Source organism: Suillus paluster (assembly GCF_016628075.1).
Source record: "Suillus paluster strain FC165 chromosome Unknown EDB91scaffold_19, whole genome shotgun sequence".
Taxonomy (NCBI): domain Eukaryota; kingdom Fungi; phylum Basidiomycota; class Agaricomycetes; order Boletales; family Suillaceae; genus Suillus; species Suillus paluster.
The window spans coordinates 312602-326633 of record NW_024537579.1 but is presented as its reverse complement, the minus strand read 5'-3'; the positions used below and the strand labels follow the sequence as shown (position 1 = coordinate 326633).

Genomic DNA, 14032 nt, shown 5'->3' with positions numbered 1-14032 from the left:
GACTTAGAGCACGGCTCTAAGTCAGAGCGGAGGGTCGGAGGTGACAACAAGTTGAGACTTGTGTCCAGAGGAGGCAAGGTCCTACTGAGAATTCTCACAAGTAGTAACTGTTAGTTGTGGTGATTGAACACCTTATGGTGCGAGTTATTTGCCTTATATCATAACCTATTGCTCCAGACTTGTCTGTATTGCCAGACTTTACTTACTTACCTTATTAAGCTGTGTTTACATATGTTTACATATCGTCGACTGTAGGTAGTGAGTCTAGTGGTCAGTTGTTCCTCAGCAACTGACACTGGACTCTAGGTAAAGTCACTTCATAGTTTACACAATATATTAGCAACTGACACTGGACTATAGTCCTGTTCACTCTCATTAGCTCACTTGTGGCTTGGTTCACTTGGTTATTCTAACATAATGTCATTGCCAATCATCTTTCTCATAATAGGTGCCGGGAGGCCCTGAAGTGTAATGAATGCCATCCAGAATGGGTTACAGCCCCAAGCCCACTCAGGCGCTCTAACATCCCAAATGGTGTCAACCAGCCAACTTTCTACCTGCCTGGTGAGCACAGACCAGCTGGCCTCACACAAGGGATTGAAAGACAGCGGAAGTGGCAAGAAGGGTATCTACATGAATGTAAGGTTCAATGTGTGTCAGTGCTATGCACCCTTTGAGACTTACCATGAGCTGTGGGAAAGACTGCGACTTGACATTTGAAACCAATTCTATCCAGGAAATATGGCAAATTACGGGCATCACCTGCCCTCCAAATTCACGTGGTAGTTGAATTGTGACCTGTAGTGGCTAGTAGACAGGGTGAAGGGTGTCAAGGAATTTGAATAAAAAGAGTACTTACAATGGTACTAAAATTCAACAGTGCTGACTGCGCTGTACTTCCTTGGAAAGATATGGAGAGAGAAATAGGCATGAAGCTAATGCCTTCATTGGCTGGGAGAGGCGAGGCATGGATGATACTGGTGACAACAGACATGTGTCCATGTGGTAAGAGTTGTTCAATTGTGTTCCAAGTCGTGTTGATTGAAGATAAGGTAATATTCCCATGGATGATGGTCATTGAAGCTTGAAGGCCCCTGTGATCAATCAAGCCCAATCAAACATGTTTGCAGCATGTCACCTGTTTTTTTAACTCTGGCCTTTGCTTCATGTGCTCTGAAACATACCATGGCCAGGACAGGTTGTCAGCAGTCAATTCCCCTTGATCCCCAAGGTATGTATTCTTTTTATGCCAGTAACAGACTTACAGTGATATTCTTCAGTATTTTCATTGCAGGTGGACGTGTGGTATGATGTAGATAGTGCATATGTCATGTGAGAAATGACTAATCGTGCTGCAGAGGATCGCATCAACAATCAACTATGCATGGATGATTCCACATACCCATGGCCATCGAAAGCGGTATGTTTCATTTCATTTTTATCTACCAATGAATTTACAGAACCCTGCTAGACCTTTATCACAGACCTCCTCTTTGGTTCAATGCACCTACGATTTTCAGAGGCACAGAAAAAAGCTGTGCTTAGTTGGGCACATGAAATGGGCACTCAAAATGTGCCTACCTTGTATGCACTTCGCAAAGCTCAAGATCATGTCCATAGTTGCATCGGAAATCCAACTTGCAAGGTTACAGCATCTTCCAGTAACATCTTTTATATAAACTCAATCGACTCTGCAATCACTAAGGTACATGCATTTGCTTTAGTGTTGACCCTGATTGATCTGCCTCACCAGGACTATTCCAATCCTCTCACTTGCTTCTGCATGCATGACTATCCTGAAGATGGGAGAGGGAATATGTCTCAAGTGCACCATGGATCGAAGATGCTGCATGAGCTTCCTGAAGAACTACTTGTCCCATCTGTTTGCATCAACAACAACATCTACTTCCAGAATGAGCTGCTTCAGTCGACAACCAGATTTTTTATTGCTACACATTTCTTTCAAGGCAATATTTCTAGTCACAATGCTGAGCGATTATCATTGCAGGTCCTTGCATTGGGACATCCAGTTGTATGGACAGAGGTACAATCACCATCTGAGTCTAAATTCCAACATCTTATCCCTTCCCGGGCAGGCTTTGCAGTAGATCCTGAGCGCATCATATTGGAAGTTTCATCATTTAAGCGGACCTACATAGACTTGCAGACCAATGTGCATTTGTGCAGGTTTACATGTAGGTAACTTCTACTTTTGTTTAGGTGACTACTCATAGGTTTCTAGCGACATCACAGTCCTTTGCTGCAGAAATGCCCAACCCCCTGCACGAAAAGTCAAATGGTTGACTCATCCTCACCGTTCCCCTCATAATCTTCATGGACAATGTCTCTGGGAATGTGTTGAAGCAATGGAACAAAATCACACAGTGTACATGTCTAATGCCTCCATACTGCATGAGATGCTTGAAAAGGAATTCTGTGTTCGTTTTGTGTCATCCTTGCCGCATGCTTCACCCATGGAGATCATCAAAGGCGGCAAAGAGTCAATCAGGTTTGTTTCTTTCAATTTCTTCAGTCAATTTGTCATGTTGATGTGTCCGTCAGGGCTGCCGTGGATGAGGGCATTGTTGTGTATGACTGCAAATACAGAGATGAGGTGATGCTAATCCCTTATGGTCTATTCGAAGCTGGAGATAACCCCATGCAGGTGGAAGAGTGTAGCAACGGCACTTTACACTGCAATTACTTCTGTCGCACATGCAAAGTAGGAGGGACGATGTCTATGAAATAGTCTGATGGAGGGTATCTTAAACTATTTGAGACAAACCTTTGTATTTGCTGGTGATCAATTTTTTGAAGCGGTGCATCAGATTGGAGAGCTTCATCAACCAGAAGAAACAATTCAGCAGATTCTCGAGCAGATTGAGCTTTTGAAGTTGTCTGGTGGGACTACAAATGTCCAGAATGCTGTCTTGTCGACTGGCACCCGTGACACTACCTCCACATCAATTGTGAACCACCTCCTGGAACTCAGGAAGTGTCTGCAGAAATGAGAACCTGGGAAACCAGCAACCAATGAATGAGAAGTCTGACAGACATTGGAGAGGGAGTTCAAGGAAATGCTGGGAGGTCTCTCTGTGGAAGATCATATCAACCCTTTGCTTAGCATGACAGGCCTCAACATCCATCAAGACACGCCAACAGAGATTCTCCATACCATTCTCCTTGGTGTCGTGAAGTACTTTTGGGGTCAGACTTTCTGGATCCTCGACAAAGTGCTGTTAGTTGTGGTGATTGAGCACCTTATGGTGCGAGTTATTTGTGTTATGATGTTGCTTCCTCTATTGGACTCTCACTTAGCATGTGATGTGAATTCCTTACTTACTTAGGCAGTGTTTACACTTGTTTACATAGACTCGCCCATAGGTAGCAAGTCCTGTGTTGGTTGCTCTTCAGCAACTGACACTGGACTATAGGTATAGTACACTCATTAGTTTACACAACACAATAGCAACTGACACTGGACTATAGTCCTGTTCACTCTCATTAGCTCACTTGTGGCTTGCTTCACTTGGTTATTCTAACAAGTGCACCTTGTCAAGATATTCCAAACCAGATTGGACAATATCAACAAAGACGGCCTTAATTCACCCACTCTTGGCACAGAGTATATCTGTTGGTACAGTGTTAGCCTGATCGGCAAACACTTCAAGAGTCTCACTCAGCTCATGCCTTTTCTTATATATGATCTTGTTCCATCTACTGTCCTGAATGGATGGACCGTCATTGGACAGCTGGTGGTCTTGCTGTGGCATATGAGAATTGATGATGTCGACAAATATCTGGTATGCTACCTTCCCCAACCCATTTTTGCGATACCAGGCTCGTCTTACATGCACTATTGACGATTTCCTCAATATCTCAGTTCAGTGTGCACCTAGCATTATCCTCACCAAATCAAAATTTCATTTTTTACTCCATATTCCGGCCTGTATCTGAAGGTTTAGGCCACCTATCTCGTTCTCAACTGAACACTTTGAGTCCTTCAACCATGTCTTCCAACTCAGCTGTGTTCATAGCAACCATCAAGCTCTGAGTCGCGACTCATGCAATGTGTTTGCATATAATGATAAGCATGTCACTACTGGGGGTTTTTGGATGGAGTCAAAAAGCAAGCAGTGGGTGCACACTGCTTCAGGTGCCCTCAACTATATTGCCAATCACCCAGAGCAATGCTTGGGTGTTCCCACAGTGCACGAGAATCATCCAGGTGAGTTTGTCGCAACATGTCCGTTCTTAATTCTAATGAATTTTTGAGGCATGGCAACAGTTCCAACTTCATCAAAGACCTCGCCTGTGCCATGGACATCAACACACTCGAGCATGCTCCAGCCAGACACAAAGTTAAACAATGCTGTATTTCAAACGTCTTCAGTCATTGCTGTGAATGGGGACAAGGTCACCATTGAAAAATATGCAATTTTGCATGGCAATGGACAGACTCACGAATGGTTCATAAGCATGCTGCTCATCAACAGCAGAGAGTGTGCTGCTGAATACGCCAGGAGTGAAGGCTGAAGTGAAGGTCAAAGTGTCATAATTGGGTATCTGTGAAGTTGGCAGGAACTCCTGGAGAAATTCCCCAGCTGGCATCGGGCCAACAACATGACCTTTCATCTCATAGCCCATGGCATTGAGAGTTTCGAGCCGGCATTGTGTATGAGTTGTGTAGGGCAACATTGTGGAACTACCAAATTTAAAGGGAGTGTCAAAGATAGAGGGATCTAGGGATGATGCAGGAGAAGGCAGAGGCCCTACTGGTCGTGCAGCAGGGGTGTCGGTCCCATCACCAGGTACCTCTATGATGTCAGGCACAAGGAGCATGATATTTGTAGATACAGTATTACAACTATAGTACAGTGAAATTGATATATAGAATGATGTAACAGTGGGTGGGGAAACCGGACTGTATGTCCCGAATTAGATGAGGGAAGAAAAGAGACAAAACTAGTCATCATTCGAGCTTATATAGTGAATGACTCGGTCAGTCAGATGTTCCCGAAATTGGGTGCAGGCACTGAAGTCTGATAGGCAAATGCCAGTGAGCTGGACTCTAAAGTTAGCACCAGTGGGAAGCATGCTTCAAGGACCTGATCATGAGGGACAATGACGATCACCTACAAAGAAACACTTTTCATAATAACACTAGTATAACCATAATGAGTCTGACTCCCAAGAACACGTCATGATCACGCCTGTTCTTCAAGCTTCAGGTCAGAATGACTTTAACAACAAGACACTACTTACTACGGAACACGATAATTTCACACCTTGACTATTGTCGCATCGTTATCGCTAACACATGAGTGACAAAAGATCAGAAGTAAGGAACAAGGTTTCAATGCTTAAGTAGTGAATGACAGATTTAGACTCCGCCAGAGACACCCGAAGTGATTACAATCTTGCACCTCAGGTGTGATATAATGCACGCGAACGTGTCAAAGGCCTTACTGACATTCTGAGCCAGGTTGCCTGCTCAGCCTCCATCCACCACCTCAAGTCTCTTCCAGAGGTACCATACCCTTGTCCGTCTTTCTGTCCTTCAAAAAGCTACTTAACCCTAATGCAAAATGACAAATGTCACCCAAGAACCTACTAGACATTGGTATGGTAGAATTTTTCGTACATAATTGGCTGGTCAAGGTCTGCGCTGGATTGGACAGATTCACCTGAAGTATTGAATCTGACAAGGCATCATTACTACGGTACGTGTTAATTTTCAAATGTTCCTATCCACTACTCAGTGACTTGGATGGGTAGGACACTAAAGGAATCCGCATCTTCATTTCCCCCTGAATTTGTCTCTTACCACATTCTCCCATGCCTTGCCTCAGCAGCAACCATCGTTCCTCTCGTCCTCCCATTTAGAAAGAACATCGCACCCAATGACTTGTTAGAATAACCAAGTGAACCAAGCCACAAGTGAGCTAATGAGAGTGAACAGGACTATAGTCCAGTGTCAGTTGCTATTGTGTTGTATAAACTAATGAGTGTACTATACCTATAGTCCAGTGTCAGTTGCTGAAGAGCAACCAACACAGGACTTGCTACCTATGGGCGAGTCTATGTAAACAAGTGTAAACACTGCCTAAGTAAGTAATGGATTCACATCACATGCTAAGTGAGAGTCCGATAGAGGAAGCAACATCATAACACAAATAACTCGCACCATAAGGTGCTCAATCACCACAACTAACACTCCCCCCTGATTGTGCACCTCTACACATCTCAGCTCCCCCTCAAGCTACTCAGTCCCATCATCTGGCAGAACAACTGCACCTTGGGTCGAGCCAATGCCTTGGTCAGGATGTCAGCTGGCTGGTCAGCAGTGGGCACAAACACTGGTGCAATAATCTCCTTGTGCACCACATCTCGAAGCCAATACCAGCTGAGATCAAGCTGCTTCATCCGACCATGGTGCTCTGGGTGCTTGGCCACAGAGATGGCGCTCTGGTTGTCGATCCTAAGGACAGAGGGTGCAGTGGCAGGGAAGCCCATCTCAAACAAGAGATTTCGCATCCAGCGGATCTCCTTGCCTGCCTCAACTGCAGCCATGTACTCAGCTTCAGTGGTGGACAAGGCCACAATGCTTTGAAGCTTCGACGACCAGGAGACAGCACCAAGGCCAATCTTGACCAGGTAGCCACCAGTGGAGCGACCAGTGTCTTTGCATCCACCATGATCAGCATCAGAGAATGTGGAGAAGAGTTCGATGGAATTGGGATCAGGAGCATAGGTGATGGAGTAGTCTGCAGTGCCCTTCAGATAGCGAAGCAGGTGCTTGACAGCTTGCCAATGGGCAGGGCCAGGGTTGGAGTTGAATCGAGCTAAAGCAGCCAACAGCGTAGGCAATGTCTGGTCTGGTGGTGGTGGCAAGATACATCAGAGCACCCACAGCTTCAAGGTAAGGAGTGGATCGCATGTCCTGAGTCTCATCAGCAGTCTGGGGACACTGAGCACGAGTGAGTCGAAGATTGGGCTGCATGGGAGTGGAGACAGGCTTGCAATCAGCCATGCTGAAGCGATCAAGGATGTCAAGGCAGTACTGGCTGCTGGGAGATGGTGATGGAGTGCTTGGAGCGATCCCTGTCAATCTTGATGCCTAGAAGCTGGGTGGTAGGGCCTAAGTCTCGAAGCTTGAAGTGCTGAGACAAGTCCTTGATGATCTGATCAATTGCAGAAGCGGACTTCGATGCAAAGGTCATGTCATCAACAAAGACAGGCAAGATGATCCTGACTTCACCCTTGACATAGATATAGATGCTGGCATCAGAGTAGGACTGGGTGAATCCAATGGACTCCGAGAACAGAGCGCATTTTCTTGTTCCAGCGATTGCCACCTTGCTTGGTTCCATAGATGCTCTTCTGAAGAAGGCAGACCATCTTCTTTGGATCACCTTCAGCAAAGCCTTCAGGTTGTTCCATGTAGACGTCACAGTCCATCTCCCCATTGAGGTAGGCATGCGAGATGTCGATGGAGCGAAGGTGGAGGTCATGGATGGCAGCCATAGCAAGGACAACACGAATGGTGGGCATACGCACAGTTGGAGCAAATATTCGACATAGTCAAAGCCCGGACGCTGGTTGTAGCCCTTGGCAACAAGTCTGCCCTTGTAGCGCTCAATGGAGCCATCAGCATTGCGCTTCACCTTGAATATCCACTTGGAGCCAATGACCTGTTAGTTTGTTGGTGATTGAGCACCTTATGGTGCGAGTTATTTGTGTTATGATGTTGCTTCCTCTATTGGACTCTCACTTAGCATGTGATGTGAATTCCTTACTTACTTAGGCAGTGTTTACACTTGTTTACATAGACTCGCCCATAGGTAGCAAGTCCTGTGTTGGTTGCTCTTCAGCAACTGACACTGGACTATAGGTATAGTACACTCATTAGTTTATACAACACAATAGCAACTGACACTGGACTATAGTCCTGTTAACTCTCATCAGCTCACTTGTGGCTTGGTTCACTTGGTTATTCTAACAGGTTATGAGCCCTGCACTTTAAGGACCTCAAGTCATTCATTCCTCATCCAACTACTGCTCCACTCCTTCCCTTGTGTATTCCATCGCATTCTACGCCCCAGGAAACCCTTATCTTTGTGTCTGAGCACCATTTGGACTGTTGGAACACCCATTGTGTTGCTTTTGAGTAGTTCAACCAAGTGGCTTTGTTGAAATTTTCCATAGCCCCTTTTGGTCATCTACCCCCTGTTGCTCCCTGTCCTATCCATTGCTTTCCTGAACGTCCTGCATCATCCTAGACCGTCCTACTTGCCACCCAATCCCTTGCTATGTCGCCCATGACTATTACTCAACTCAGCTCTTCCAACTATCTTATCTGGAGATCAGAGATGGAGTCTTACCTGCGCTCCAAGGGCTTGTGGCTGCTTGTCAGTGGCTCTGAGAAGCGTCCTGCAGACTCACAGCCTGAGGCACAGGCTCTATGGGACCTTAAGGCTGACCAAGCTGCTGGGGAACTCTATCTGGCTTGCCCATTGGAGATGAGGTCCCAGATTGATGCTATTGAAGATCATCCTGTGCTTATCTGGTCTACCCTTGCCTCCCTGTACTCTAGACAGCGTCGTAGCAGGAGGAACAAGACCAAGAAGCTCTCCAGGAAGACTCAGAGTCTCACAGGCCCCACTGTATCGCCCTCTCCCACTTCCTTTCCTATTCCTATCAACTCTACTATCATTGAGTTTGCTGGCACTGCTTGTCTTCGCTCTTTTGACCCTTCAAGCACCATCTGTCCCCTTCAACTTGATGCTACTGTCGACTGGAATGCAGACACAGGTGCCACATCCCACATGACCCCTCATCGTCACTGGCTTCGCAATTACACTCCCAATCGCATCCCTATCAAGCTAGCTGACAACACCTTTGTCTACTCTGCTGGTGTTGGCACTGTGGTCTTCAACCCAGTCATTGATGGCAAGAGCGTTAGACCTGTCGAGTTTTCAAAAGTCTTGCATGTCCCTGACCTTCGCAACAACCTGCTCTCTGTCCTCTACCTCACTTGGCCACAGTGGCTTCCATGTCACCATTGACTCCACCAAGATGTCATTTCAGCGTCCTGCAGGCACCACATTGTTTGTTGCACCCATCAGCAGCAGCAATGCAGCATTCTTAGATGGCTCCACCGTCCCTCTCTCTGAATATGCCTCTGCAGCGACCACTCTACCTCTGGACTTGGACCTATGGCACAGGAGACTCGCCCACCATCACTTAGCAGGTGTCAAGAAGCTTATTGATCATGACATGGTCACTGGACTCAAGCTAGATTCAAAGAAAATGCCAGATCCCATCTGTGAGCCATGCTTAGCTGGCAAGATGCATGCAAACCCATTCCCCTCATCTCAATGGCGTGCTACTCGACCTCTGGAGCTTGTCCACACCGATGTCCATAAGGTCCCCTACCCCAGCTTCTCTGGCTATCGCTATTGGGTCACGTTCATCGACGACTTCTCTCGATTTCGCTTTGTGCTCCCTATTAAAGCCAAGTCTGATGTCTTTGAGGCTTTCAAGACATTCAAGGCCTATGCTGAGAACCAGTCAGAGCGAAAGCTCAAGATCCTCAGAGATGACAAGGGAGGGGAGTACATGAGCAATGCCTTCATTGAATTCACCACCCAGTGTGGCATTGAGAGGCAGCACACAGTTCGTGCTAGACCACAGCAGAATGGGGTTGCTGAGAGAGCTAACAGAGTCCTCTCTGAGCGACTCACTGCTATGCTGGACGAGTCTGGGCTTCCCAAGGCCTTCTGGGGCGAGTGTCTTGCTGCTCTGGTCCATGTCTGGAACAGATGCCCTACCGAAGCTGTAGACAGCGCTACACCCTATGAGCTGTGGCATGGTAACAAGCCTGATGTCTCACATCTTCGAGTTTGGGGATGCACAGCCTATGTGCACGTCCAGAGGGACAAGAGAGATGGACTTGGCTCCCACATGGAAAAGTGCGTCTTCATTGGCTACCCTGCTGGCTACAAGGGCTGGAAGTTCTACAACCCCACCTCCAAGAAGACAATCATCTGTGAAAGGGCTGACTTTGATGAAAGATACTTCCCTCTGTCCAAGCGCCCATCCAGTCCATCCATTCCAGCTCCCATCGCTCCAGCACCTCCTGTCGACGCTCCCCATCCTCCCAGACAGTCGAAGACTACCTCTGAGCCCCCAGCAGCGCCCTCCTATTACTATCCTCCTCATTCAGATGACTCTGACTCTGACTCTGACTCTGACTATGATGAGTCCAGTTCTGATGAGTCACTGGATCAAGGGGGAGATGTGGTCCCTCCAGCAGTTCCTGATGTCCCTCCTGTCGTCCCTGTTCCTGATCCAGTCACTCCTCCTCCTGCAGCTCGTCCCAATCCACCTCCTAGACCACCATCTCCCATAGGCATTGGTGCCAGACTCCCTCGACGCAACAGGCAACCTCCCAGAGACTGGTGGAAGCTCTCTCCAGCTCAGCTGACTGATGTTGTTGATGATGAGACTGAGGATGCTGACTTTGCTCAAGGATTTGAGCTTGCCTTGTCTACCAGCTCTTCCACCGAGCCATTGTCTTATAGGGAGGCATTGACTCGACTTGATGCAGAGCAGTGGAATCAAGCAGCTCTTGAGGAACTCAATGCTCATCGCAGCAATGGGACTTGGAAACTCGTACCTAGACCAGCTGGAATCAAGGTCATTGGCTCCAAGTGGATATTCAAGGTGAAGCGCAATGCTGATGGCTCTATTGAGCGCTACAAGGGCAGACTTGTTGCCAAGGGCTACAACCAGCGTCCTGGCTTTGACTATGTCGAAATATTTGCTCCAACTGTGCGTATGCCCACCATTCGCGTTGTCCTTGCTATGGCTGCCATCCATGACCTCCACCTTCGCTCCATCGACATCTCACATGCCTATCTCAATGGGGAGATGGACTGTGACGTCTACATGGAACAGCCTGAAGGCTTTGCTGAAGGTGATCCCAAGAAGATGGTCTGCCTTCTTCAGAAGAGCATCTATGGAACCAAGCAAGGTGGCAATCGCTGGAACAAGAAAATGCGCTCTGTTCTGGAGTCTATTGGATTCACCCAGTCCTACTCTGATGCCAGCATCTATATCTATGTCAAGGGTGAAGTCAGGATCATCTTGCCTGTCTTTGTTGATGACATGACCTTTGCATCAAAATCTGCTTCTGCAATTGATCAGATCATCAAGGACTTGTCTCAGCACTTCAAGCTTCGAGACTTGGGCCCTACCACCCAGCTTCTAGGCATCAAGATTGACAGGGATCGCTCCAAGCACTCCATCACCATCTCCCAGCGCCAGTACTGCCTTGACATCCTTGATCGCTTCAGCATGGCTGATTGCAAGCCTGTCTCCACTCCCATGCAGCCCAATCTTCGACTCACTCGTGCTCAGTGTCCCCAGACTGCTGATGAGACTCAGGACATGCGATCCACTCCTTACCTTGAAGCTGTGGGTGCTCTGATGTATCTTGCCACCACCACTCGCCCAGACATTGCCTACACTGTTGGCTGCCTTGCTCGATTCAACTCCAACCCTGGCCCTGCCCATTGGCAAGCTGTCAAGCACCTGCTCCGCTATCTGAAAGGCACTGCAGACTACTCCATCACCTATGCTCCTGATCCCAATTCCATCGAACTCTTCTCCACATTCTCTGATGCTGATCATGGTGGATGCAAAGACACTGGTCGCTCCACTGGTGGCTACCTGGTCAAGATTGGCCTTGGTGCTGTCTCCTGGTCGTCGAAGCTTCAAAGCATTGTGGCCTTGTCCACCACTGAAGCTGAGTACATGGCTGCAGTTGAGGCAGGCAAGGAGATCCGCTGGATGCGAAATCTCTTGTTTGAGATGGGCTTCCCTGCCTCTGCACCCTCTGTCCTTAGGATCGACAACCAGAGCGCCATCTCTGTGGCCAAGCACCCAGAGCACCATGGTCGGATGAAGCAGCTTGATCTCAGCTGGTATTGGCTTCGAGATGTGGTGCACAAGGAGATTATTGCGCCAGTGTTTGTGCCCACTGCTGACCAGCCAGCTGACATCCTGACCAAGGCATTGGCTCGACCCAAGGTGCAGTTGTTCTGCCAGATGATGGGACTGAGTAGCTTGAGGGGGAGCTGAGATGTGTAGAGGTGCACAATCAGGGGGGAGTGTTAGTTGTGGTGATTGAGCATCTCATGGTGCGAGTTATTTGTGTTATGATGTTGCTTCCTCTATCGGACTCTCACTTAGCATGTGATGTGAAATCCATTACTTACTTAGGCAGTGTTTACACTTGTTTACATAGACTCGCCCATAGGTAGCAAGTCCTGTGTTGGTTGCTCTTCAGCAACTGACACTGGACTATAGGTATAGTACACTCATTAGTTTACACAACACAATAGCAACTGACACTGGACTATAGTCCTGTTCACTCTCATTAGCTCACTTGTGGCTTGCTTCACTTGGTTATTCTAACAACTTTTCCATGTGGGAGCCAAGTCCATCTCTCTTGTCCCTCTGGACGTGCACATAGGCAGTGCATCCCCAAACTCGAAGATGTGAGACATCAGGCTTATTACCATGCCACAGCTCATAGGGTGTAGCGCTGTCTACAGCTTCAGTAGGGCATCTGTTCCAGACATGGACCAGAGCAGCAAGGCATTCGCCCCAGAAGGCCTTGGGAAGCCCAGACTCATCCAGCATAGCAGTGAGTCGCTCAGAGAGGACTCTGTTAGCTCTCTCAGCAACCCCATTCTGCTGTGGTCTAGCACGAACTGTGTGCTGCCTCTCAATGCCGCACTGGGTGGTGAATTCAATGAAGGCATTGCTCATGTACTCCCCTCCCTTGTCATCTCTGAGGATCTTTAGCTTTCGCTCTGACTGGTTCTCAGCATAGGCCTTGAATGTCTTGAAAGCCTCAAAGAGATCAGACTTAGCTTTAATAGGGAGCACAAAGCGAAATTGAGAGAAGTCATCGATGAACGTGACCCAATAGCGATAGCCAGAGAAGCTGGGGTAGGGGACCTTATGGACATCGGTGTGGACAAGCTCCAGAGGTCGGGTAGCACGCCATTGAGATGAGGGGAATGGGTTTGCATGCATCTTGCCAGCTAAGCATGGCTCACAGATGGGATCTGGCATCTTCTTTGAATCTAGCTTGAGTCCAGTGACCATGTCATGATCAATTAGCTTCTTGACACCTGCTAAGTGATGGTGGGCGAGTCTCCTGTGCCATAGGTCCAAGTCCAGAGGTAGAGTGGTCGCTGCAGAGGCATATTCAGAGAGAGGGACAGTGGAGCCATCTAAGAATGCTGCATTGCTGCTGCTGATGGGTGCAACAAACAATGTGGTGCCTGCAGGACACTGAAATGACATCTTGGTGGAGTCAATGGTGACATGGAAGCCACTGTGGCGAGTGAGGTAGAGGACAGAGAGCAGGTTGTTGCGAAGGTCAGGGACATGCAAGACTCTTGAAAACTCGACAGGTCTAACGCTCTTGCCATCAATGACTGGGTTAAAGACCACAGTGCCAACACCAGCAGAGTAGACAAAGGTGTTGTCAGCTAGCTTGATAGGGATGCGATTGGGAGTGTAATTGCGAAGCCAGTGACGATGGGGGGTCATGTGGGATGTGGCACCTGTGTTTGCATTCCAGTCGACAGTAGCATCAAGTTGAAGGGGACAGATAGTGCTTGAAGGGTCAAAAGAGCGAAGACAAGCAGTGCCAGCAAACTCAATGATAGTAGAGTTGATAGGAATAGGAAAGGAAGTGGGAGAGGGCGATGCAGTGGGGACTGTGAGACTCTGAGTCTTCCTGGAGAGCTTCTTGGTCTTGTTCCTCCTGCTACGACGCTGTCTAGAGTACAGGGAGGCAAGGGTAGACCAGATGAGCACAGGATGATCTTCAATGGCATCAATCTGTGACCTCGTCTCCACTGGGCAAGCCAGATAGAGTTCCCCAGCAGCTTGGTCAGCCTTAAGGTCCCATACAGCCTGTGCCTCAGGCTGTGAGTCTGCAGGACGC

The 14032-nt window shown here is 48.0% G+C and overlaps 4 protein-coding genes across 4 annotated transcripts; 3 read left to right on the top strand and 1 right to left on the bottom strand.

Moving 5' to 3' along the window:
• Positions 1-1384: 1384 nt before the first annotated feature.
• EDB91DRAFT_1051456 (uncharacterized protein) lies at positions 1385-2203 on the top strand (the record flags this gene model as incomplete). Its single annotated transcript, XM_041313606.1, has 4 exons — positions 1385-1420; positions 1472-1705; positions 1754-2029; positions 2063-2203. The coding sequence occupies 4 exons, from the start codon at positions 1385-1387 to the stop codon at positions 2201-2203; spliced, it is 687 nt and encodes a 228-aa protein (XP_041178346.1).
• A 163-nt stretch (positions 2204-2366) lies between these two features.
• On the top strand, positions 2367-3863 carry EDB91DRAFT_1236771 (uncharacterized protein; the record flags this gene model as incomplete). Its single annotated transcript, XM_041321502.1, has 5 exons — positions 2367-2509; positions 2563-2722; positions 2829-2969; positions 3054-3233; positions 3561-3863. The coding sequence occupies 5 exons, from the start codon at positions 2367-2369 to the stop codon at positions 3861-3863; spliced, it is 927 nt and encodes a 308-aa protein (XP_041178345.1).
• A 115-nt stretch (positions 3864-3978) lies between these two features.
• EDB91DRAFT_1051521 (uncharacterized protein) lies at positions 3979-4275 on the top strand (the record flags this gene model as incomplete). The annotated part of the gene is made up of 1 exon (XM_041313615.1): positions 3979-4275. A coding segment is annotated over one exon (297 nt), but the record flags the coding sequence as incomplete, so codon positions are not given.
• A 114-nt stretch (positions 4276-4389) lies between these two features.
• On the bottom strand, positions 4390-4842 carry EDB91DRAFT_1081209 (uncharacterized protein; the record flags this gene model as incomplete). The annotated part of the gene is made up of 1 exon (XM_041315353.1): positions 4390-4842. The coding sequence occupies one exon, from the start codon at positions 4840-4842 to the stop codon at positions 4390-4392; it is 453 nt and encodes a 150-aa protein (XP_041178343.1).
• Between the last annotated feature and the right edge of the window lie 9190 nt (positions 4843-14032).